Genomic DNA, 25001 nt, shown 5'->3' with positions numbered 1-25001 from the left:
ATTTTATTTTAAATATAATATAGATTTTGAATTTACACCATGCATTTATTCTTTTACTTATAATTTTTTAAATAAATTATTGGAGTGTTTCATTAGAGTGGTAGTAAATGTGATCCATTTTATTTGGACCTATTCATTTTGACTGCATTGTTTTCCTTTTGCTTTTTAATGTAATTTACTATATTCTTTTACTTTTGTATGCTACCTTATTTGTGTCCTTTTTGGAATCAATAAAGTAAATACCTGTCAAACCTATTGAGTTTATACCCAAAGGGCATAATATCTAGCTTGAAGTAGTGATAAAATAAGAAATAATTTACTTTGTAATTTTTCTGAGATGTGGTCATGGAGTTCTTTCAATCTCTATAGGACCTCCCCTCCCTCACTGTATACACACACTTCTGCTTCTTGAGTTGGAGAGAGGGCCTTTTAATATTTACCATTTAATAGAAGTGAAAGCTTAGGTATAAATTAATTCTTAAAACTATAATACATGTTCAATTATTGTTAGTTTTTTTGTTTTATTTTGTTTAGAGGGAACCCTTAAAGAATATGATCTAGTAGGAGGAGGAGTCCTAGGTTCCATGGTTTTCTCTCTGAGTGTGTCATCTTAGGTTACTTTATCTCTGTTAATTTTAACTAGCTTGTATATGAATTGGAGATACACCTTTTTAGCCTTTGCCAGGGTTTGGACCAAATCACATTTTGGGGGCGGTTCCTTTCAGCTCTAATAAGATTTATGATTTTGTGACTCTCTCATGGGTTGCATCAAGTGAAAGGTTAATTTGAGGGAGAGTGTGACATCCTTGAAAAGGTTCTTCCTGGGGGATAAAGCTCTTCGTCTAACCTCTGCAGTATGACTGAAAACCTTCTCCTATGAGTGTTGGCAGTGTGACCCAGCTGTAATCCAAGCTGCTATGGAGCTTTCCTTTTTACCCCTGGAGGCACCGAGCCTTAGATATTTTTTTCAAATGTAAGGTAATGAGAAGGAGGTCTTAATAAGCTGTTTTGCTTTGTTCAAATAATGCATCTGTTCTCCTTATTGAGGTGAACATTTCTTATTGGATTGACTCTATTTTTAAAAGCACCATTTGAAAATGAATTGAGTTTAAACGCCACACATATGCCTTACTTTGTAGAGAGAAGGAATAGAGTGTATATATGACAGAATTGGTATAAATCAAATTATTTTTCCCTTGATATCAGTAATAAAATTAGAATTATGTTCCCATACAAGAATTTTCTAATATCTTGACTGTATATTTTGGGTATATATATTAGGTATTATGTATATATGTAAAGAGAGGTATATATTAGTATATAAAGAGTATAAATTGTCATGTAGATATTAAGTTATTTTAAGATAACTTCAAAGTAAATGTTGCTAAAAATATTTTGACCCTCAAATTCAGCAAAAGTTATGTTTGAGTCATGTCATTTAAGAAACATTTGTCTTACCATTGTGCATTTAATTCACTATTCCATCCCCTATTTGGAAATTAATCTTTTTGAATTTTCATACTCATTTAGCTCCATACTACTAGCATGTTTCCATAGCCATGCAGATTTGTAATTCATAATCATTTAATACATTATTGCTTAAAAATGTGATCTTCAGACCATACCTGGGAACTTGTTAGAAATGCAGAATCCTGTGTCCTGCTTCAGACCTACTAAATCAAAAACCTCCTTTTAACAAGATTCCCAGATGATCCTTATGCACGTTAAAGTTTGAGAAGCACTGATGTAGTACAGCTTACTTATAGCTCTTAGGCTGTGGAAATCATTCCTGATTTGACTTCACAACTGTGGTATCTGTTCCCTTAAACAGAATGTAAATATTTGCTTGCTAATTAAAAGATCTTAAATTTTTTAGGATGTGGTCAGGTGTAGGGGTATATGTTTTCATTGTTACCGTAAGTTTCTACAACGTACATGCAAAATGTACCCTTACTCCATGTGTAATGAGACAGCTGAGATGCAAGTGAAAACTCCTCTGAGCTTTGCCATATGTGCAAATGAGAAATCCATGGTGTGCTATTGACTAATACATCAAGTTCAGTGAAAAGGGTGTAACCATCTACAAGCTCTGTGGCAAATTTGACATGGTAGTCATAATAGCAGATTATACAATGGAAAGTTTAGTTCCCATTGAGTACTTTCTAGAAACCTGGTGTAGGGCCAGCATGGTTCTGAGGTTTTAGTGATATAACAGAAGTTGAAGACATTATCTAGTTCTAGAGGCACTTAGCTAATTAGCTAGTGCACTGCTTAACCATCAGCATTTCTTCCATAATTCTAGATTTGGCAGATGGAAATGTGTAGTGTGTAATAAATATCAGCTGCACTGTCCTACTACATCATCTCATACTGTTTTCTATTCTGAAATTATTTAATTTGGGTTACTTAAATACATATTTTACCTGCTTTGTCAGTTCTGTGAGTTTGAAATTATGTAGATGTTTCTAATAATTGTTAATACTAAGTATAATTTATATTATCTGTGATAACTTTTTCTTTGTCTATTACGTTGAACCATGTTGCCATTTTTGTAGATCAAAGGCATATCAGCGATTTCATATGGTTCAACTTAATGATAAAGAAAGTGTCGGTGCTCCTAGTCTCTCATTTTTGTCACACAGTCATGAGGAATGATCTTGTTGTAACCTACTTTTGCTTTTGTTGTTTTTGTTTGTTTTCTTTTAAAAGAAAATATACCTTTTAGGAAAACAACACCCTTACAAGAAATTAATGAATGTAAGAAACATGGGACTGATAAAAATTTAATGATGAATTAGTAGCTTTATAAGTATAGTGGGTTTATTTTTCATTATCACACAGTATAAACATTACAAGATTTTCATTAAAACTTTTCCTCTATATGTGGTTGCAGTTATCTTTTAGAAATCTTCTATTTCTTTTTCACAACAGATTTTTTAAAATATAAGCTTAAATTATTTTAGAAAAAAAAGTAAAATGTATCAAATTGGAAAAATTCAGTATAATTATACAAGAACTAAAATGTAGTTACTAATATTTTTGTTATTGCTGCTGACACTTCACTGTTTAAATCTTTAGTAATTAAGCCAAACTAGTTTGATTATTAATTAATAACTAAAGACCAAGTGTTTTGGCCATTTGCCAGCATTACCAAGGTGAAATTAAATGAGCCACATAATTATGAAAGGAAATAGATGCTATCTCTGGAGATGGTCTTATTAAGGACTACTAAGAAGATCATATTAAGAATGTATACATAATTTCATTAACTTCTTTGAATATATTCATATAGTTGAAGTCCCTCTTTATTAGCAATCCCAACAGCAGTAATGCAATTTGTTAAATTGTATAGTTAGCAACCAAAGCAAAGGTAAAATGATAGTTCTCCAGGGGTGCATTTATTCACCTGCTAGGAGACTGCTTGATGAAGCATTTCTTAAAGGTGATTCAGTAACCTGTGAAATCTAGGGTGAGTTTCCAGATCTTTGTCATTCTGGGCTGAAAGTTAAGAATGTTAAAAAAAAAAAAAAAAAGTATCTGGATTATAAAGCAAACTGAAAGGTGGGGATGTGGGGTGAAAGCCTGAAGTTCATACATCATAACAAGTAAATACCTTTTAAAATATAAACTGCGGAGCTTTCTTTGCATTTTGCTGTTACAAAGACAAATAATTGTGAATTCAGTGTGTGTTAAAACAAATTCTGTTACCACATTTTGGGTGTTTTATATTATGTGTTATCAAGCTGTGTTTTTGTGTTTTATTTTAGCTTATTTGCACTAATCTTGATGAACTCAGGGAATTAATCACAAAAATCGAGAATGAACTCAAAGATCTGGAAAACAGTAGAAAAAAATCGGTAGGTGTTGATCCAAAAGTTCTATCTATTATTGTCAGCATTAAAATTTATTCCTGCTTCTTCCTAAAGCCTTTTTAAATCTTGTTGTCCTGAGTTACATAAAAATTTGCAATGAAAAATAGAAACATTGTTTCCTTTATTTCTCCTATGTGGTCTAGTTTTCATTTTTAATACACAAAAATGGTGCTGGGGCAAGTAAATTAATTTTGTTTGCCTGGTTTATATCAGGTATAGTTTTAGATATTTCCCAGTATACTGGTTGGTTGTTTTCTGACTGGTAGTTTTTTGGGTAGTGCTTACCTTATTATATATTATAATAATATAATTATTCTTAATTATAATTATATGTTTTTAATGGAAGTTTATTGCTTAGTAACATAAAATTTCAATTAGCTCTGACATAAATAACATATGTAAATTGTTTAATCTTGCCCCAGATGTTTTTGATACATGCTTAACAATATGTCTTTTTTAAGAACCTTTATCAGCTGAAGGTCTTTTTTTAACTTTCACTATACTAAATTCACAATTAATCTTTACCTTCACTTTTTATTGTTCTTGAGAGACTAGAGTATAAGGGGCATTATTTTTATTCACTCAACACTTGGTAAAACAATTATTTATGAAATCAGTAATACCCATTTAACTGACATTTATAATTGTGTTATAGATTTGAAACACAATTACATACCAATAAATAAATGGAGAAGGCTTTAAGCATTGAAAAAAATCAATCACCATTAAAAAAAAATCCCTTTGTTTTATGCCTTAGGAACATCATGAAACCACTTTTAGGTCTTTGCTCAGAACCTGTTAATCTAGAATGATGTATGATAATAAGGTTAGTGATACAGCAAGCTTCATTCATATCAGCAGATTTGTTAAAGTCATTTTATATGCTGTTCAGAAGGAACATATTGGTAGCATTCTGAAGGAAGGAAATTAAAGTACCATAAAAGTACAACCTTCTGAGGTCGTTTAATACAGAAGTAAAACAGCCTTAAGCATTTTGGAAGTCACTCATATGATACCCCTGAGAGTATAGCTATAATCTAAGAGGTGGGATAATGTTCATACTGATAGCCATCAATTAAGAAGAAAACATGTTCAATACACATTGTGTACAATATATAATCTGAGAATGCAGAAAACTGTATATTTTACAATTATTTCCATTAAAAATGGTTTGAATCCTTATTAGACTGTGAGGGGTTTTTTGTTTTGTTTTGAGTATATCAGCAATCTCTTCATATGGAATGAACCCCAAGTGTTGTTTTAAAACTTATCTCTGTGATGTATTTCTCAAACTATATTAAAATATTTTTTCATCAGCCAAAAGTGTTTTTTTAATATATTTTATATGTATGCTTATAAAGGACTGATTCTGTTCTTTAATAGGAAAGAATAGTCTTAATCAGGGTTTTATTTATAGTTTTTTTGCAGAAGCCATTTAGTCCATACTTCATGACTCTAAACAGAATTCTGTTAATTAAATTTGCTAATTGGTTTTTATTAGCTGCAGTTAGACAATAACATATGCATTTTAATTTGTTCCCATATTATGAATTAGGGTTTTCTTCTTAATGGATAGTTTTAAGCATAATTGGCTTATATACTTATTTATAGTATGTATTGTAAGAGAAAAAGACTTTTGCAGGCATCCTTGAGTTTTCCTGTAAAGCCATCCACCCCCCTTCCATTGGTGGTATGAGGTATAAACATATTGCCTTCCTTCACAGGAACAAGTACAAGAGTAAAAGAAAACATAAATTACAAATATTTGACTCTATAGTCCTTGGGGACATGTTTATCAGAAAATTTTAGGTTATGTATGGGTTTTAACTGATTAGATTTTATGTCTCTAAATTTTTAACTTGTCCATGACCCTTGATATTTGCATATTAGTTTTAAAATATGTTTTCTGCTCTTCAAGAAATAGAAATTCTTGGAACTGAACTTAGTGGGGATAATGTTATTGAGATTACCAGTATACAGGCTACTTTCCCCTTAAATTACCTGACTAAACAACTGTTTTCATGAACAACTTATCTCAATCAATGAAATGGCCACACAGCATAAAGGAAATAATAGTAGAAGTTTGCATCTCAGTGCCATTCCTTATTTTTTTTTACAAAAGCTGATACTGAGTGTGATAAATGTTATTGTAATAGTTCACTTTATTGAATTTTTATGTTAGTATTGGAGAATACCAGTTTATTTGTCTGTCATCACTTGGGAATAAGGGGTTCCACTTAATTGCATTTTCTAGGAAGCTGAAACCTAAACCTTCAGTACTAAAATTCTTCCTTTAATCATTTAATGAAAAAATTTCCCTGCCTCCTTTATACTGAACATAATTTAACACTTTTTTGATGACTCAGGGATCATTATGAATATCCATAATTGTACTGATACCCTAAAAATCTATTGATCTCAGTTACTCTAAACATTCACCAATAGGCCTTTAGATTATGTATTTTGAAGGTTTTTGTCTGCTTGTTTTTTTGCTTTTGTTCTGTCTCTTCATTGTCAGCCTGTCATTTCTTATGTGTGTCCATGTACTCGCCCTAGCTGATATACTGTCGGTTACAAAGCAAGTATCCGCATTATTAGAATTAGGCTCATAGTAAGGACCTGAGGAATTTTATTAATGAAATATATGAACTTGGCAATAGTGATAGCCATTTTGCTTATTCCTTGCTTGGTGAGCTTCCTTCACTATTGCCAGACAAATGAAATATTAATATTGATCTTCATGAGAGGATATCACTGTAAAAAATAGTGTTTAGAGTCAAAACAATTCTTTTGGGTGGGCCAAAAAGTGCCTTCTGTTTTTTAAGTAAAAATAAAAGACACATTTTTCATTTTCACCAAGAACTTTATTGAACAGCGTATTCACCCTTTTGTTCCACTACCTTCTGCCATTTTTTAGGCAAGTTCATAGTTCCTGAAATACTTTTTATCTTTTTGAGCAAAGAACTGTTCCAGGTGCCTTTTATAGTCTTCCGGGGAATTGAAATTTTTTCCATTAATAGAATTTCTTAAAGACCGAAATAAATGGAAATCTAAAGGTGCAATATCTGGTGAATACGGCAGATGAATTAGAACTTCCCAGCCAAGCTGTAACAGTTTTGCCTGGTCATCAAAGAAACATGCAGTGCTGCGTTATCCTGATGGAAGATTATGCGTTTTCTGTTGACTAATTCTGGATGCTTTTCAGCGAGTGCTGCTTTCACTTGGTGTAATTGGGAGCAGTACTTGTTGGAGTTAATTGTTTGGCTTTCCAGAATGAGTTCATAATAGAGGACTCCCTTCCAGTCCCACTTATATACACAACATCACCTTCTTTGGATGACGACCGGCCTTTGGTGTGGTTGGCGGTCGTTCATTTTGCTTGCCCCACGATCTCTTCCATTCCACTTTATTGTACAGTATCCACTTTTCATCGCAGGTCACAATTTGTTTTAAAAACAGAACGTTTTCTTTACATTTCAGTAGAGAATCGCATGTAGAAATATGGTCAAGAAGGTTTTTTGCTTAACTTATGTGGAACCCAAACATCAAAACAATTCGCATAACCAAGCTGATGCAAATGATTTTCAACGCTTGATTTGGATATTTTAAGTATGTCAGCAATTTCCTGCGTGGTATAATGTTGATTGTTCTCAATTATTGTTTCAATTTGATCACTATCAGCTTCAACTGGTCTACCTTACTATGGAGCATCGTCCAGTGAGAAATCTCCAGCACGAAACTTTGCAAACCACTTTTGACACGTTTGATCAGTCAGAGCACCTTCTCCATACGCTGCACAAATCTTTTTGTGCGTTTCAGTTGCATTTTTACCTTTCTCGAAATAATAAAGCATAATATGCTGAAAATGTTGCTTTTTTCTTCCGTCTTCAATAGTAAAATGGCTGTCTTGGGCTTCCCTGGTGGCGCAGTGGTTGGGAGTCCGCCTGCCGATGCAGGGGACACGGGTTCATGACCCGGTCCGGGAAGATCCCACATGCCGCGGAGCGGCTGGGCCCGTGAGCCATGGCCGCTGAGCCTGCGCATCCGGAGCCTGTGCTCCTCAACGGGAGAGGCCACAACAGAGGCCCGCGTGCCGGAAAAAAAAAAAAAGTCTGTCTTTTTTAAATCCACACTGATATGACAGCTGTCACATATAATCTAACAAAATTGTTTCAAATGAAGTTAAAGACAGCTAAGTGCCACTAGAGCCATATTACGGAAAAAATCAAAGGAACCTTTTGGCCCACCCAATATTATTCAGCAGCAGCTTTCAGATCTACGATGGCTTCAGTAACAAGGAAGACATATTCCATATAAACATTTGGTTGTCACAAATGCTCTTACTAAAGATAGAAATTACATATGTGATAGAGGATTTAATGTGGATTCGTTTAAAAACCTGGCTGCTTTTGGGAGCTCCTCTGCAGGGCCTTTCTAGATAGTTTTTCCTACCAAAGCAACAAGGAAGAATTACTCCATTTCCTCATCCAGGTCAACATTCCATTAAAAAAGCTTTCTTAATCTCTTAGAGGTTTTGCCATTGAGCTACTCATTGTACTGGAAGATTTACAATCTTTTAAAATCTAGATTGTTTACTTATTCTTGCAAGACAACTAATTCTACTTATGATTTATAATGTGAGGAGAGAAAAAATGATTTAATTTTCTGAGTTTGCTTTAGTTCACTTGATCCCATTACTTCATTTAAAGGCTTATTCAAAGAGAACTCAGCGTCCTTTACGTCCTCCAGTGCTATACCAGACATCTGACTGATATAAATAGAAGTATGTAGTTTGACAAAATCCTTTCATTTTGTCTATCTCATTATTATTTAGATCATAGGATTTTTTTAGTGCCCTAAAGGAGAAATCATGACATTTTATTGGTTCTTTTTTTTGGGGGGTTTTAGTCAAGAGAGAAAAATTGCATTTTGCTTAATTATTTGGAAAGTAGTCTTTTTAATTTAGGAAATTTATTAGTTTTCCAGAGAGAGCTAAGATATTGATAAATTTGCCTGATCCTATTGTATTTGAAATTTATTAGACATTTTTGCTGTGTAAATAATCAAACTTGGTAGATTTTTGTCAGGCTAATACAGAACTGGTTATATTTCTGAATTTCTCATGTGACCCTTTTTTTCTTACATTTCCTTAATTTCCATATGTTTTATATCATAATTTAGATCTTCAAAGAGGTTTCAGTCTTTTTGATAATGAAAAATCAGTATAGAGATAAGGAAAAGGGAACATTTAGCAAAAAAAAAAAGTTATAAGAAAAGAAAGCTTTTCTGGATTATGAAATGATAAATGATAGTCTTATCAATATAGATAAACTAAAATTTTAAATATAATACCCTGTCTTTCTAATACACCTTTTAGCAGTTAAGCACCTCCACACTGAGCAAGTTTTAAGACAGACTTCAAATATTTCTGTATTTCATATTCAGTATGTAAGAAAAGCTATAAAATTGCCTGGACTCTTTGATCCTATTATCCTAATTGATATTTAACTTTCATTTTCCCTCATTTTTCACCCTACTCCCCTACCCCTCAAAAAAGTAATTTACACAATAGTGTGTTCAGCAGACTGTCTCTAATAGTAGAAATTTGGGAAAAGCCCATATGTCCAACAGTAGGGAGATGACTAACCAAGCAATAATATTAACACAGTGGTATATCATATGGCTAGTAAAATAAAATATTTGTAGATCATTGTTACTACATGGAAGTATTCATGAAATGTTAAATTTTTTAAACATCCAAAAAATATATGCATAATTATTATAGTATGTCAAAAGGCATGTTTTTAAGGCATGTTTAAGAGAATTAGAAAGGAATTTCAAGTCATGAATAAAATTAATCTCTATTATGTTCTTAAAATAATTTAAATTCATAATACAATAATAGCATTTAATCTTGCCTAACCAAAGGCTGTGCATTAGCTAGATCAAACATTAGAGAAATCAGAAGCTTAGATCAGAGGTAGTGACACCCTAGTTTTTGGTCACAGAGTTTTGTAAAAGCCGGTGCTTATCAGTGAGTAATGATTCTGCCCACCCCACCCCTGCCTATCGCTGCTATGAGACTTTGGGAATGTCTGAAGACATTTTTGATTCACATAGTTGAAGAGGTGGTACTGGCATTTAATGGATAGAGGCCAGCCGTGCTGCTAAAAATATTCTACATTGTAATGATCCTACGGTGCACCTGACAGCCCCGCACAGCAAATACTTATTGCCCTCAGATGTCAGTTGTGCAGAGATTGCAGAACCCTGGCATATGCCTGTTTTTGCTCAGGGCCCTAGTGTCTCATAAGTTGCTGCTGCCAGCTTATTATGGGGAGAAAACAAGTTGATGTTTTGACACTTAGGTAGAAATCAATGAAATCATATGCCAGATTCCATGATTGAGACCATTTTATCATATCGTATATTTCTAATTAAGACTTATATTTGATGGAACTTGTGAATGTCAGTATTAACCTTTACCCTTTATGATTCTCAGATAGTTAAAAGAATTCTTGACCTTAGCTTCAGATCCATCTCAGCTGTCTGCAATCCATTATGATTTATGGCCTCTTTTCAGTATGGTCACCCTTTACCTTTTACCTTCATTATAGGAAATGAAGTTATAACTTGGTTGTATATGTATTTTCTTTGTTCATTTTTAAAAATATGATGGAAAACATTCTTAAAAAGTGAAGATATAGTAAGAAATAATACACAGGTAAATGGTAAAATATAGTCAAATTATGTATAAAACTTCACTTATGAATTTATATGAACCCCTAAATCATAGTTGCATATAGTAAAAGCTTGATATAAGGCAAAGAAATTATTATACATTAATCTTATTTTCTAACACCTGTAACAAAGAAATTTTACTCTATTATAGTGTAGGATTTTGGGATTTTTCCCTCTTCTCTCCATATCCCATTTGCTCAGTGAGGCATCAAATCAAAATTATTTTATAGCCATCTATTTAGAGTAAAAAGTCTATTTTACTACAGTATAAGGAACTTTAGATACATTCAGAATCCTGAATATGCCCTTATTAACTTAATAACTTTAGTTGTAGATATGGTTGCATCAATATCTAAATTGTCCTTAAATTAGTTTTGTTTAAGTTTTTGGCAATTACATCATTGTGTATCTTGTTTTCTTATTCTAGATCTTTTGATATGGTTAACAAAACTGAAAACTAGCTCATCTGTGGGGGGAAAAACACTCTGTCTTTAAATTGTCATAGTTAAAGCTTTCAAAAAATTAAAATAACCTTTCGGAAACCTTGTACAACAAATAAAATAAATAAGTTTCTTTACCTGTCATATTCTAGTCTTATTCATTAGGCAAATACTTCCTCACTGTTTTCTGTGTACTATTCATAATACCAAGGAACTTGGTTGAAATTCAGAGACTAAAACAAAGTCCTCATCCTCAAGGAATTCACTTTAGAGCTTAAGCTTTTTATCGCCAATCCTGGGGATAAATTTTTAATTTTAATCAGGATTGGTTGCGCTAACTCCTGTCCTTTTATAAAAGACTTAATCTTTTATTTTCAAGCCATTTTTTTAATTCAGAGATCACCAGACACTCTAGACACTTGCTTTACTTCCCTTATTGACATGTTAATATATTATCTGGGAGTGGGACTTTATGGATTTTACGAAGAATCAAATATTAACTGACTGTTCAAAATAATAGTAAGAAAAGAGAACTAGATGACAGGAAACGTGAACCAGAACAATAGCTGTCTGGTAAGACAAAACTTCAATTGACTGTAGTCACTGAATTATCTGAAAATGCATTATCCTAATTTATTTACGGTAAGTCTTGCTTTGGGGCATTCTTTTTGACATTTAATAACTACTCTGCTCAACTAAGAACTGGATTTTAACTCTTGTTAATAGTGCTCACTGTTTCAACTTACTGCAATGTGGCATAGTCTGTATCCCATCAGGGAAACTTTCTTAAAAACAATATTTGAACACCTCTTTTCTTCTAATAAAAGTTCCAATTAAAAGGGAAAACTGTTGTTTCGTATTTTTACATCAGCCAGAGAATTCATATTGCGTGTTCCCAGCATGGAGTGAGCTTCAAGGAAGAATTGAACTAGGTGACAGCTCCTTCTATAATTAGAACTTCATAGTGTGGCTTTTATTATTTGCCTTAAACTCTTTTGAATTAAATATCACACACACTTATTCAAATGTAAGTAACAATCTAAATGCCAAATATTTTTCAAAGCCCCAAGTAAATCTGTATTATTTTCTATTTAATACTCTACTGCCTTTCAGTGGTAAGAGTTCTGGAAAATTGAATTTAAATCCGTGAGGTGCTTAAGACCAGAAAATGAGCTTCACATCATTCTCTCTTTTATATTACAGAAGATATCAAAATCTTTGGAAAGCCCCTAAAATTTAAAGATAGGGTAGTGTAACCTTTTGTGAACTAGGGAAAAATACCATCCAAAAAATAGAGAAGATTGAACAGTATTAGAACTTTCCTACCATCTTACCAGACTCTGTAAAAAAGGTAAAAATGGGGCTTCCCTGGTGGCTCAGTGGTTGAGAGTCCGCCTGCCGATGCAGGGCACATGGGTTCGTGTCCCGGTCCGGGAGGATCCCACGTGCCGCGGAGCTGCAGGGCCCGTGAGCCATGGCCACTGAGCCTGCGCGTCTGGAGCCTGTGCTCCGCAGCGGGAGAGGCCACAACAGTGAGAGGCCCGCGTACCGCAAAAAAAAAAAAAAAAAAGTAAAAATGGAAGGAAAATTAATCCCAAATCTACCAGAGAATAAAAAGGAATCTAAATAGAAGGCCCAGAGTCCACATCTGGATCTCTAGCACTTTAAAGTAGAAAAAAATCCTTGCATGGAACTAGTTTCTTTTAATGAAGATATGATGCTAACTAGTTGTAGCAGGTGCTTTTAATTAGGACAAGGCCATTTAAGGCAGATTTAGTGGCAGTAGCATGAAATGCTAATAGACAATTGAGAAAAAAACCTACAAAAGCAGATTTTAGGAGTCCAAAACTATTAGTAATCAATAACCACTTAATATAGGAACATAGGTTATAGCCCTGTAAACCCTGCAGTCACTGCCTTAAAATATGAAACAATAACTTGTTCAAAATGATGATCTGAGTCATCAAGAGTTAAATTATATTCATTGTATACTCAGAAAATCTGGAAGACATATTTTAGGAACGTTTCTATCAATTTTTTAAAATCTTTTGCAGCTAAGTAGAAAATCTCTGTAAGCTAAGAAATTTACTTCTATAGTTTGAATACTTACTGTGGGCCTGCTCTCTGCTAGGCATTGTGATGGAGCCTGAGAAAGTAAAAATAAGTAGGATACTGACTCTGCTTTTAAGATACTCCCAGTCTTAATTTCACTTACATGGACCTTTTTATGCTCTGATGATACCATATGTAACATTACTTAGTGATTTAGATTTTGCAGTGAATTGCTTGAGAACCCACCTTTCTGATATCAGGTATAGATTTGATAAAATTTTATTAACTTCTTTGTTACCACCTATTTACTAAAAAGAATCAAATTCAGATACTTACCCAATAGTTAATTTCTAGTTCAGGATTTTTTCTTCTTTGTGAATGAAAATGGTTACATACCATCAGTTACATACATATTGTTAGATTTTCTTCCCCAGTAATAGTAACTATCTCACTGGGAATGTGATCTGTCCATCCTCTCTACAAAGTCAAATGACCCTGAAACTTCCAACATTATCACTTGTAGTGATATGCAGTTGTTTGCAGTTGTTTGTCTTCATGCTTTCTAGTTAAATGCTAATTTAGAAATATAATGGAAATTATAGTTAGAACTATAGTTCTAATTAGCATTAGAAATGCTAATTTAGAAATATAATGGAATATAATGGAAATGTTGTACATGCTGTGCAATGTAGGATATCTTTAGAATAAAGTACAAATGCTTTCCTTTTCTATTGAATTAGTCTTAAGAGAAAATGGGTGAGAGTACCTAAAGAGAAAATACTAGTATATGATAGGATAGTTCATATTAGAGCCTCTGGCAGTGTGAAAATACTCTTTAACTTTTTCCATATTAATATGCAAACATTTCACTATACTGTCTAACTAGTACTTTTTCAAGGGACTGTATACCAACAAGGTGAATGCAGTGTTTTACCCCCAAAACTGTGAATATGCAGGAATATACTTATATAGTAGTAATTTCTTTAGGTGAGCAGTAAGAAAAAAAAAAGTAAATACTTACTACCTTTTCACTTAATATTACTTAGACTAAGGAGAATGCCAAATAATTAGATTATTAACATGCTTAAGTATAGTTAATTTGATTTGTGCTGTGTTTTTATACATTTGCATTTAAATTATTTGTAACCTACCTTTGGATATTGCTAGTGATTTTAAATGAGACATCTTTGCAGACAAATCGATTTGGCTTTTCTAAAAGTTATTTGAATTTTATTTGAAAAGCATGATGTATTATTATCTAATCCCTTTCCACCATGTGATTTATGTCTGTGACAAGAACCAAGCCTATAACAAAAAATATTTTGTCATATGATCCCTGTTTCTGTGCTGTAACAACATATTTGTAAGTAAAAGCATGTAGAAAAAGAGCATTGATGCCTTTTTCATATATATTATATTTTGTACATAAAAATTATCTTTTTTATCATCTTCACAATAATACCCTTTCAATTTAAAAAAGAATTCTTTGTATATTTATATGTGATGTTAATCTTTTCTTCAAATAACTGTTGATACCTATTTTGTTTAGATATAATGTTATAAGAAAATCTATGTAAGTAACAGAATGATTTGTGTAAACAAACTACTTTCACCTAAGTTTAATATTCAAAGCATCTGAACTTATTAAAATGTGCAAAAGATCCATGGTAATGAGACATTTAATAAACCTGGAATTTATTTGTTTTCCTCTTTTCTTCCTTCTAGATGTTCAGTGTCCCCAGCATCAGTAGATTGCCAACTCCCTCTCCTTGCAGCACCCCAGCCAGCACTATGCTGGTGCTGTCATACCCGATTACTGCAGCAGAATGGAGTTTTTCTTTAGTTGTAAGGTAAGTTTCCCTCCCCACTCATTTCACACACATAGACTCAGCTTTTCATTTTACAATATTGTGTAGTTTTGTAAGTTTTTTAGAAGTTTCTTTTCTCTTATGGTTCCTTAGGTTATTAACCTATCACATTCAAAAACTTATAAAACTGCATAATATAATAAAGGACTTACCTTGTGGCCATAGACAAGCTCCTTATTGTAGTAATCCCTATGAGGTTATAAAACCTTAGTGATTGACAGTGGGGCATCTCATGGAAAGGGAGCTGGCAATCTGCAGCTGCTGTGGACATTGGCTGAGAAAGTATTGAAAGGTAAGCCTCAAATTTAGACCATATTGTATACCTTTGGTTCCGTGGTGTATGTTTGAATTCATACTTTATTTTATGTTACATTTCATAGTAAATTTATAAAAGAAAAATACATTACTCTCTTCAAAGTGACCTTCAGTAAATGTTTGAATTACTAAGTTCACATAACACATTGGGATTATTTTAGAAAAAAATTTTTGTCTGTGAAAATAGTGAGAATTCTAATACTAAAATTGTGAGAATTCTAATACTAAAAAATGTTCATTTATCCCCATATTCACATACCTGTTTATAAAGAAAAGTCAGCACTAAATTTATATATGTAAAGCGTATTAAATGTATTTTTTATTAGAGAAACAATTAGAACACTGTTCTATAAATAACCATTTACTTAATCTTTCTATCTACTTTCTTTGATTCTGTATTGATCAGTGCAGATAAAAACTGTAAGAGCCTTTCTGATTTTCATTATATCCATATTCTCTCTTATGTGTTTGAAGATGGGGAACTTGCTGTTTTCCTTGTTTTTTTAATTCACTTTTAAACTTAAGGTCACCATAGTTTTAAGTACTACTGTAATTAAACAAATGAAACAAAGTAAATTTTAGAGATTTTAATGTTTGCATTACAGAGATACCTACATGTAAATATAGGAACTTACACAGTACAGTCTCTTTCTTCTTTAGGAATTGTCTGTGTGTAGCCCATGAGAGATGGCATTGTGTAGTGGAAGGAAAGTGGATTTTAGCATTCAGGAGATCTAGAATTCTAAAGTCTTCTTCCACCTACAAGTAGTTCTCTGTTTACTTTAGACACTTTCCTTCTGTAAAATTATGTCCTCTGAGTTCCCTTTTAGCTTTAATAATTTCATCCTAGAAGAAACATGATAGTTTTTCCTTTATCTGTGTATATAAATAAAGTTGATCAGTCAGGAAGGCTATTGCTAATGATCTGATTTAAAGTTCAGGAAATATTTTGTTTGATTTTAAATAGATTTTTATATTAGATCCAAGTTAAGGCAAATTATTACCATTTGACTAACTTCATTTAAAAATTCATAACTTCTCTACATTAGTTCCATTGTATACTGTGACACTCTGAGACCAGCACTAGGTAGAAAGGGACGTATTATTTTCTTTCCATTTGGATTGTATTGACCAAAGAAATAATAAATGAGAGAACCAGTATGAGTTTCTCTTTTACTGTCAAGTAATTAAAGTACCTTACTACCTCAAACACCAGTCCTGGAGCAGTGATTCTGAACTTTTTTAAACCTATGCCCCCTTTTGATAGATGACACACATACCCCATAGCAAGTACAGGGATGCCCTTTGTTGAGGTCATCGTATCCTTTATATGTATCTTCTAGTCAAAACATTTTATCAGCCTTTACTTTATATAATTTGTGTTATGAAAATAATAAAATTTTTGTTTGTTTTTCAAATACAGAATGATTAGATAGGCATTTTCAAATATAAATGAGATACCATACCATCACTACCCCAAGTTGAGAATATGCAGTATAAAGAAGGGGAAGAAGGCCAAAAAACATACATAAAGTTGAAGGCCTTAGACATTTACAAACAGGTCAGTGGGTAAAACAGAGTTATATGGAAGTTAGGACTCTATTCTCTGATTGATTTATATGACCCCTCCTGTTCAGTAGTATATTTTCTGGGCATTGGATTAAGTAAAATTTAGTAACCAAAATAAAATCAAAAGGTAAAATTTTCCTAATATTTTTAAAACTCTTTCCTATAAAAATTAATGTTGTAATTTAGTAGAGACACAAACAGAGTTGATAAATGGCTTTAAGTAGTATCCAGTTACACAGTCTCCCCTTCCCGTGCTTCATCTACCTAGTCCTAAAAGTCCCATAACACTGACAGTTCTGTAATCCCTACCCCATCACCACCACACTAATCCACACAGCCACCGTACTGCCCAGGTTAACTCTGCATCTGTAATTCTTCCCCATATATCTCCCAGTTAATAAGGAATTCAGCATGCCTGGCGCCCCCTAATCCTTTAATGCTTTTCCAGTCAGTTATACCATGAAGAGAATACTCTCCCCACCTTCATTCCTTACCTCTTTCTGCTCTCTTTAGCTTAGGAAAAGTTTATTTCCACTGTCACCATTTCATTTTTGAGCCAAATAGAAGTTTATATGTAGAAAAAAATAATGTTGTTGATATGCCTTGTTAAAGGGAAAAATCTCCATCTACTATTTTCTATTTTTTATTGAAACAAAATCTTACCTCATTCTGAAAAGGATTTAGGGTAGCTGTTACCTGCCTTTTCATCTTCCTCAAATAGCTTTCCATAGATGGAAGTTATTTCTTGCTCAGTTTTATTATTTATAATCTAATAGTTTTGTTTTCATGGGTTAGAATATGCACTTTATACTATCTCATAACATTTCTTTGAGAAAAATAAACTTTTGAGGTATAACCCATTGTTAGTTGGGTCCTTTTAGAATGCCTTTGACAAGATGGAAAGTCTCTTCAGGTTAGTATATTATATGAAATAAAAGTTACTTTTCTTGAAATTTTTTCACAATACTATAATTTGTTATGCCACTGAGAAGACACAAAAATTAGTCAGTGAGCCTAGGTTCCATATTCATTATGAGCACATGCACATATAATCTCACCTTTTCCTACTCTTCTAATGAACAATTTCCCTTCTGAAGTATAAAAACCTCAGTTAGAAATGTTTATTTTTATGTGCATAAACGTTGTGTTGGTTTAAAGCACAAAATTTTCAGGAGTAGGAAATGCACTGTTATTGATCACTTAGTTTTGTATGTGTCTAAAATTTGCATGACAAAAGGAAAAGTTTTAGATATATGTAAAGTTGGGGAATTTATGCACAGATTTTAGAATATGCTTTGCTCTAGGGAGTAGTTATTTTTCTGCCTTAATGTTTTACCTATATGCAAATTGACTCAGAGTTCCTGTGGGGTGAAATCTAATTTTATGCAGGTTAAATATGATCTGTAACATATATAGTTGTGTGCCTTTTGTTATAAAAGAAATAAAATGAGTGGACTAAATGGTATGTAAATTATATCTCAAAGCTGTTACCAAGTAAAAAAGAAATACAACTTGGTTATATAACAGTAAGGGACTATAGTGATGGTGGTGGTGGTGATGTGGATAGCTGGTGTTCACTAACATTGTGGAGAAGGGGAGGTTGGCTACCTAAAGTTATACCTTCTGTAATCTTACTGTCCCTATGGTATTCAAATAATTTTATGGGTGCTGATGAAATGTATCTTTACTAGAGGTTTTATAACCTGTGTCAGATTGAATTTATGTAATACAGTTTTTAAGAGGCAGTGATGTAATTAGTTCTAAAGAACTTGGACTTCACCAACAGGCAGATCTGGGTTCAAGTCAGAGAACCTTAAACAAGTCATTTAATCTCTCTGAGCCTTAGTTTCATCATTTGTTAAGTAAGACTAAAAATGCACACACTTTAGAGGGCTTTTATAACTGCTAGTATACGTGAACTCTCATGTTCACTCGATCTCTCTCTCCCTCCCTTCCTCCCTCCTTCTCTGTCTGTCTCTCTGTCTCTTTCTCTCCAAGTATGAATGAAATACTTAGGATAATACTTAGCAAATGGAGGGCATGTCAGAAATTAACCGTTAGTATAGCATGATAGTACTGAAAATGGTGACCAGTTGTTTACTTTTCTGTGCTGGAAACATTTTTAAATAAAATAATTGTAAAATTTCCTAAGGAAGTTTGTTAGGATGGCTTTTGAATAGGATAACAATTCAGGCTTTCTCTCTTTTTTCCCCCACTGTTTTGGAAAAATTACAGAAACTTTACAGAAGTGAGCAATGTCATTTACATAGTTATATAAATGTTTGTATCTTTACATGTGTTTTAGTGATTTATAAAAGTGTTTATAATTGACCCAATTAAAAACTTAAAAAAAATTTTTATCTCTTGGTTTAATTAAATGGGTTTTAGATTTCTCCTGTAGAATTGAGAATCTTTAAAGTATATCGAAGAAGATTTATTATAGGATATTTTCCTCCTTGCTGCAACCTTCTGAAGAAGAGATATGTACTTATTTGATGGGTATTGGCATTTTGTTTTGTATTTTACTCAGAAAATAAGTCTTGGCGTTTACTTTTGGATTCAGTCTAAGGAATTTACTTTTAAAATTGTGTTTTTTAGGGCAAATGGTATCATCGGAGGCAAGCTGTAAAAGAATTGCATAGTACATTGATACGTCTTTTAAATGAATTGCTGCCATGGGAACCAAAGTTAATGAAAGCTTTTCAAAGGAACAGGTAAATCAAGCTTTATTATCTTTTTTAAGACTCTTACTTTATGATTATGGAAGGTATCCTGGTATCATTTAGTATAGTCTTCCACTGATTTGTAATTCAGATAGTTTTGAGTACCTACTGTGTACAAGGTACCTCCTAAGCCCTGACAAAGTACTATTACCTTTTTTTTTTTTTTTTTTTTGCGGTACACGGGCCTCTCACTGTTGTGGCCTCTCCCATTGCGGAGCACAGGCTCCAGACGCGCAGGCTCAGCAGCCATGGCTCACGGGCCCAGCTGCTCCGTGGCATGTGGGATCTTCCCAGACCGGGGCACGAACCCGTGTCCCCTGCATCGGCAGGCAGACTCTCAACCACTGCACCACCAGGGAACCCCGACAAAGTACTATTGATTAAACAAAACTCTATACTGTGTGGTTTTTTCTCCCCCAGTTTTTTTTTTCATTGTGGTAAAATGCACAAATAAAATTTACCATCTTCACTAGTTTTAAGTGTACTGTTCAGTAATATTAAATACATTCATGATGTTGTGTCACTGTTACCCCATCCATCTCCAGAACTTCATCTTGTGAAACTGAAATGCTATACCTCTTAAACGATAACTCCCTATTCCCCCCTTCCCCCCATCCCATGGCAACCACCATTCTACTTTCTGTATCTATGATTTTGACTAAGTACCTCATATAGTACAAAATATTTGTCTTTTTGTGACTGGCTTTATTTCACTTAGCATAATGTTCACAGGGTTCATCCATATTGCAGCATATGTCAGAAGTTACTTCCTTTTAAAGGCTGAATAATATTGCATTTTATGCATATACCACATTGTGCTTATCCATTCATCTGTAATGGGCATTTGAGAGGCTTTTCATGTTTTAGCTATTATGAATAATGCTGCTATGAACATGGGTGTACAAATATCCAAGACCCTGCTTTCAAATTTTGGGGTGTATACCTAGAAGAAGAATATGGTAATTCTATTTTTAATTTTTTGAGGAACTACTATACTGTTTTCTACAGTGACCGTATAATGTTACATTCCCACCAACAGTTACAAGAGTTCCAGCTTCTCCACATCCTCACCAACATTTGCTATTTTATTTTTTTTAATTGCCATCCTAATGAATATGAGGTGGTATATCATTGTAGTTTGGATTTGCATTTCCCTAATGATTAGTGAGATTGAGTGTTTTTTCATGTGCTTATGGCAATTTATATATCTTTGGAGAAATGTTTAGAGATTTTTTTGATTATTGATTCAATTTCCTTACTAGTTATAAATCTATTCAGACAGACAAACTCAAATGTCAGATGGTGATAAGTGCTGGGAAGAAAAATGAAGCAGGTTAAGGGGAACAAATGCTTAGTTTGGATGGGATAATAATGATTGGTCATTTACCAGGGTGTTGGAGAATGCTTCCCTGATGAGTTGATGTTTGAAAAGAGACCAGAAGGAAATAGGGGAGAGATATCTAAGAGAATATCTTAAGAGAAATATCTAAGAGAATAGAGAATATCTAGAGAATATCTAGATAGAGAATATCTATCTAGAGAATATCTAGATAGAGAATATCTAGAGAATATCTAGAATAGAGATAGAATATCTAGAATAGAGAATATATTCTCTAAGAGAATATATCTAGAGATATTCTCTTAGAGAATATCTAAGAGAAAAGAAGATATAGAAGCCTTAAGGTTAAAAGCATGATTGACATTTATAGGAAATGCAAAGGGGCAAGAATAACCAGAGCCGAGTGAGTGAGGAGGAAAGTGGTAAGAGTCAAGAGTCAGAGAAGTATAGGGAAAGGTAGCCTACGTGTTTAAGGATTTTGGCTTTTACTCTGAGATGAGAAGCCATTGAAGAGCTTTAAACAGAGGAAGTACATGATCTGACTTATGTTTTAAAGCACTCGCTCTGCCTGTTCTGTTGAGATAGTGTAGTGTGGGATGATGATAAAGGCAGGGAAGTCAGTTACACTATAGTAGCGGTCCAGGCAAAAAATGATAGTGGCTTGGACCATGATAGTAGCAATGCACACGGCAGGGAGTGCTTGGATTCTGGATAGATCTTGAAAGTAGGACTGGTGGAATTTCCTTAAGGCTTGCATATGGAGTGTCAGAAAAAATGAGGAGAAAAAGATGGTGCCTAGTATTTTTTATCTAAACAACTGGAATAATGCAATTGCCATTAGCTGAGATAGGGGAAACAAAGAAGTAGTTTTGGGGAGGGGGCGGATTCAGGAGTTTGGATTTCAACATGTTAAGTTTGATATGCCTTTCAGATGTCTAATTGGAGTTACTGAGTAGGCAGTTTAGCATATTAGTCCCAGTTAAAGGGAGTAAGCCAGGCTGGAGGTATAAATTTGGGGGTTGTCAGGATATAGATTATATTTAAGCTGTGAGATGGTAGAAATCACCTAGTATATGAGCATAGATAAGAGAGACTGAACCCTGGGACATTCCAACAGTTAGAGGTGATGGAGATGGCAGGACTCAGCAGAAATGACTGAGAAGGAGTATTCAGCAAGGCAGGAGCATAACCAAGAGTGGTGTCTTAGAAACCAGGTAAAGAAGATGTTTTAAAAAGGAGGCTGCTCATGATGGATTGAGGAAGATGAGGACGAGAATTCATTGTTAAATTTGGCAATATCATTGATGACCTTGAGGAGCTGTGTTGATAGAGATGTGGGTAAAAGTCTAAGGAGTCTGTTCAAGAGAATTAGGGGTGAGGAACTGGAGTTTTTCTATAAAAGTAGAGCAGAGAAATAGGGCAGCACCTGGAAGGACAAGTTGGAGTCAAGTTGGGTCATTTGTTTTTATTAATGGGAGAAATAACATGTTTGTATACTGGTGGAAATGATTGAATAGAGAGGCAAAAATGAACTCAGACAATGGAAGGGATGTTTGGTTGAGTGAGATTCTTGACTAGGTGAGAGAAGATGCATAAGTTGGAAGGGTTAGCTTAGACAGGAAGATGGAGAATATGAGTACAGATGCAGGTCTTAAGTTGCAGACGGGGTGTGAGCATATGAGAGTTCTTGTCTGATTGCTTCCATTTTCCCTGAAATAAGGAGCAAAGTCATTAGCTGAGTTGAGAAGAAGACTGAGAAGGGAGGAACTTTATACTACCCCCATATAGATATTACTAAAATGAAATTAATTTTACAGTTATCCTTTGGTAACCCACTCTAGTATCTTACAGCCCTCATCTGCTCTATAAAACCCTTAAGCAATAATTGAAAGATAAATAAATTGAGAGTAATTATTAACTAACATTTGTTGAATATTTGTGTGCCACACAAACTACGAAGTAAGTGCTATTATTATCCTCATTGTACAAATAAGTAAACTGATGCTTAGAAAGTTTAAGGAACTTGCCCAAAGTCTTACAACTGTTGAGTGACAGAGGTGAGATTTAAACTCCAATATGCACACATAGGAATTTTTTTTTTTTGATGTGGACCATTTTCAAAGTCTTTATTGAATTTGTTACAACATTGCTTCTGTTTTATGTTTTGACCTTTTGGCCACGAGGCATGTGGGATCCTAGCTCCCTGACCAGGGGTCGAACCCACACCCCCTGCATTGGAAGGCGAAGTCCTAACCACTGGACCGCCAGGGAAGTCCCACACAGATAGGAATTTGTAGCAAAAGTAAATTGGAGAATGTATGTTCAGATTTTTTTTAAAAAAACAAAAATAAACAAAGAGTAAAAGTAAAATAGAGAAACTCAGTTGAAAGCAAATGAATAATAAAGGATCTCTAAAATATCATGTAATCATTTGGAAATGTTTCTATCTCTCTTAGTGTTATAGAAACATACGTATTATGTTTTTATGTGAAAAGGATCTCTGAAAGATCACTTTTCAGCTTTGTTTCCCTATGCTTAATTTAAAAAAATAATTTCTAGTGAGACCCAAAGGTTTAGGTATGATCGCTCTCAGGATTAAGTGATGGATTGTTTTTGTTTGTTACTCTTTGTATAACAGTCAAAAATAATACACACTGTTTCTTAGAACTTTTTGATTAACCCTTTTAAATGACCTTTTAAACTATATTATAATCAGCAGTTTTAAGACTATCTCAAATCTATTTCTATCAGTGCAGCTAGAAAAAAAATTACCTTTTTCTCATTTAATAGGTCTAACAGCAGCCTTTAGAAAGACAAATAGGTATATGTTCGAACACTTTATTCTGAAATTGCACATATATTTTTTTAAGTTTCTTATGCCTACACCCTGTGTTTTGTCTTCTTGAACAATAGTCATTGGCATCTTAGACACACTTGGTTAAAACATAGGTTTAGTGACTTAATTGAAAATACTAAAATATAGCTTAAAATGTTAGAAGATACTTTAGCTTCCAAGAGTTCAATACGTATGTATTGTTTGTTGTGTCGAATATTTTTCTTCAGGAGTCGCCTAAAAAAAGACTATGATGATTTCAGAAGACAGCCTGATCACGATAAATTTACTGGAGAACTGTGGACTGCTGAAGAAGGTGAAGGAGATCCTGGAAAAGAATCTCCAAAAGTAGAACTCAGTAGCAAGTCTATAGACACCACAGAACCTCTAGATATCCTGGAGAAGGATCATTTTGATTCAGGTAGGCATTAAAACTTTCTTTAAAACAACACTAAAAGCACAAAGAGAAATTTTAGTATCTTTTGTGGAGATAAAGGATAATCTGGTTAATGAAGTTCATTGATTGGGAAAATCTGTTATGTTTGAAGGTGTACTAATGTCTTATTAAAGGTTCTTTGGAGTCATTATTACTGTTCTAGGAGTTTCTGGAGTCAGTGCCTGACTCCAAACTGTAGGCATGTTATTGCTCATTACAGACCACACATCATTGATATGCGTCCCTTTGAAATAGGTTTAGCCTCTTCTTTTTATTATTATTAATTTTGAAGCACTATTTCTGATGTTTGCTTTAAATGGAACTTGTCAAGTCCCTGATAATTGTGAAGATTTTTTTTTTTTTATGAGGAATGATCAAGGTTGATGGCCTAATAAGACCAGAGTGGACACCTCATTCTTATAAGGAGGCTGGATTAGATGATCTGTAATTCATTTCAATTTATCAGATTATTTTATTCTATAAATCTAGTTAAATAGCTTTCTTTAGTTATCTAAGAGGTATAAAAATTTTTGGTTAGAAATGTATTAACCTATTGTTTTCCATGTCTGGTGAATTGAAAAAGAGTAACTTCTCATCAACCCAGTTTGATCAGATATGAACATAAATTTTTTACTGTAGGAATAATTAAACACCAGAAAAAGCTGGACATTTTTTATTCCGTAGAGTCTCTCTCTAAAAATAGAAAATATGGAGAACCATCTCTCTTTGATATGAAGGTTTCCCTATCTAGAAGGAGAGCACTAGACTAGATTCCTTTCCAAATCTAAATCCTGAGTCCTAATTGCTGGCTTG

General features: G+C 33.5%; 1 protein-coding gene across 4 annotated transcripts in view; it reads left to right on the top strand.

Moving 5' to 3' along the window:
* BRD10 (bromodomain containing 10) overlaps positions 1 to 25001 on the top strand; it is a 104638-nt gene that overhangs the window by 74168 nt on the left and 5469 nt on the right. For 3 of the 4 annotated variants that reach the window (XM_060014727.1, XM_060014725.1, XM_060014728.1), the window contains 3 exons: positions 3768 to 3857; positions 19456 to 19571; positions 23983 to 24173. In XM_060014727.1, coding sequence (XP_059870710.1) covers positions 3768 to 3857; positions 19456 to 19571; positions 23983 to 24173 — 397 coding nt within the window. The remainder of the gene's footprint in view (positions 1 to 3767; positions 3858 to 19455; positions 19572 to 23982; positions 24174 to 25001) is intronic. The other variant, XM_060014726.1, reaches the window with a different exon arrangement.

Source organism: Delphinus delphis, chromosome 6 (genome assembly GCF_949987515.2).
Source record: "Delphinus delphis chromosome 6, mDelDel1.2, whole genome shotgun sequence".
In the NCBI taxonomy this organism is placed as follows: Eukaryota; Metazoa; Chordata; class Mammalia; order Artiodactyla; family Delphinidae; genus Delphinus; species Delphinus delphis.
Note: the sequence above shows the minus strand (reverse complement) of the source record. Positions and strands in the feature narration are given on the sequence as shown.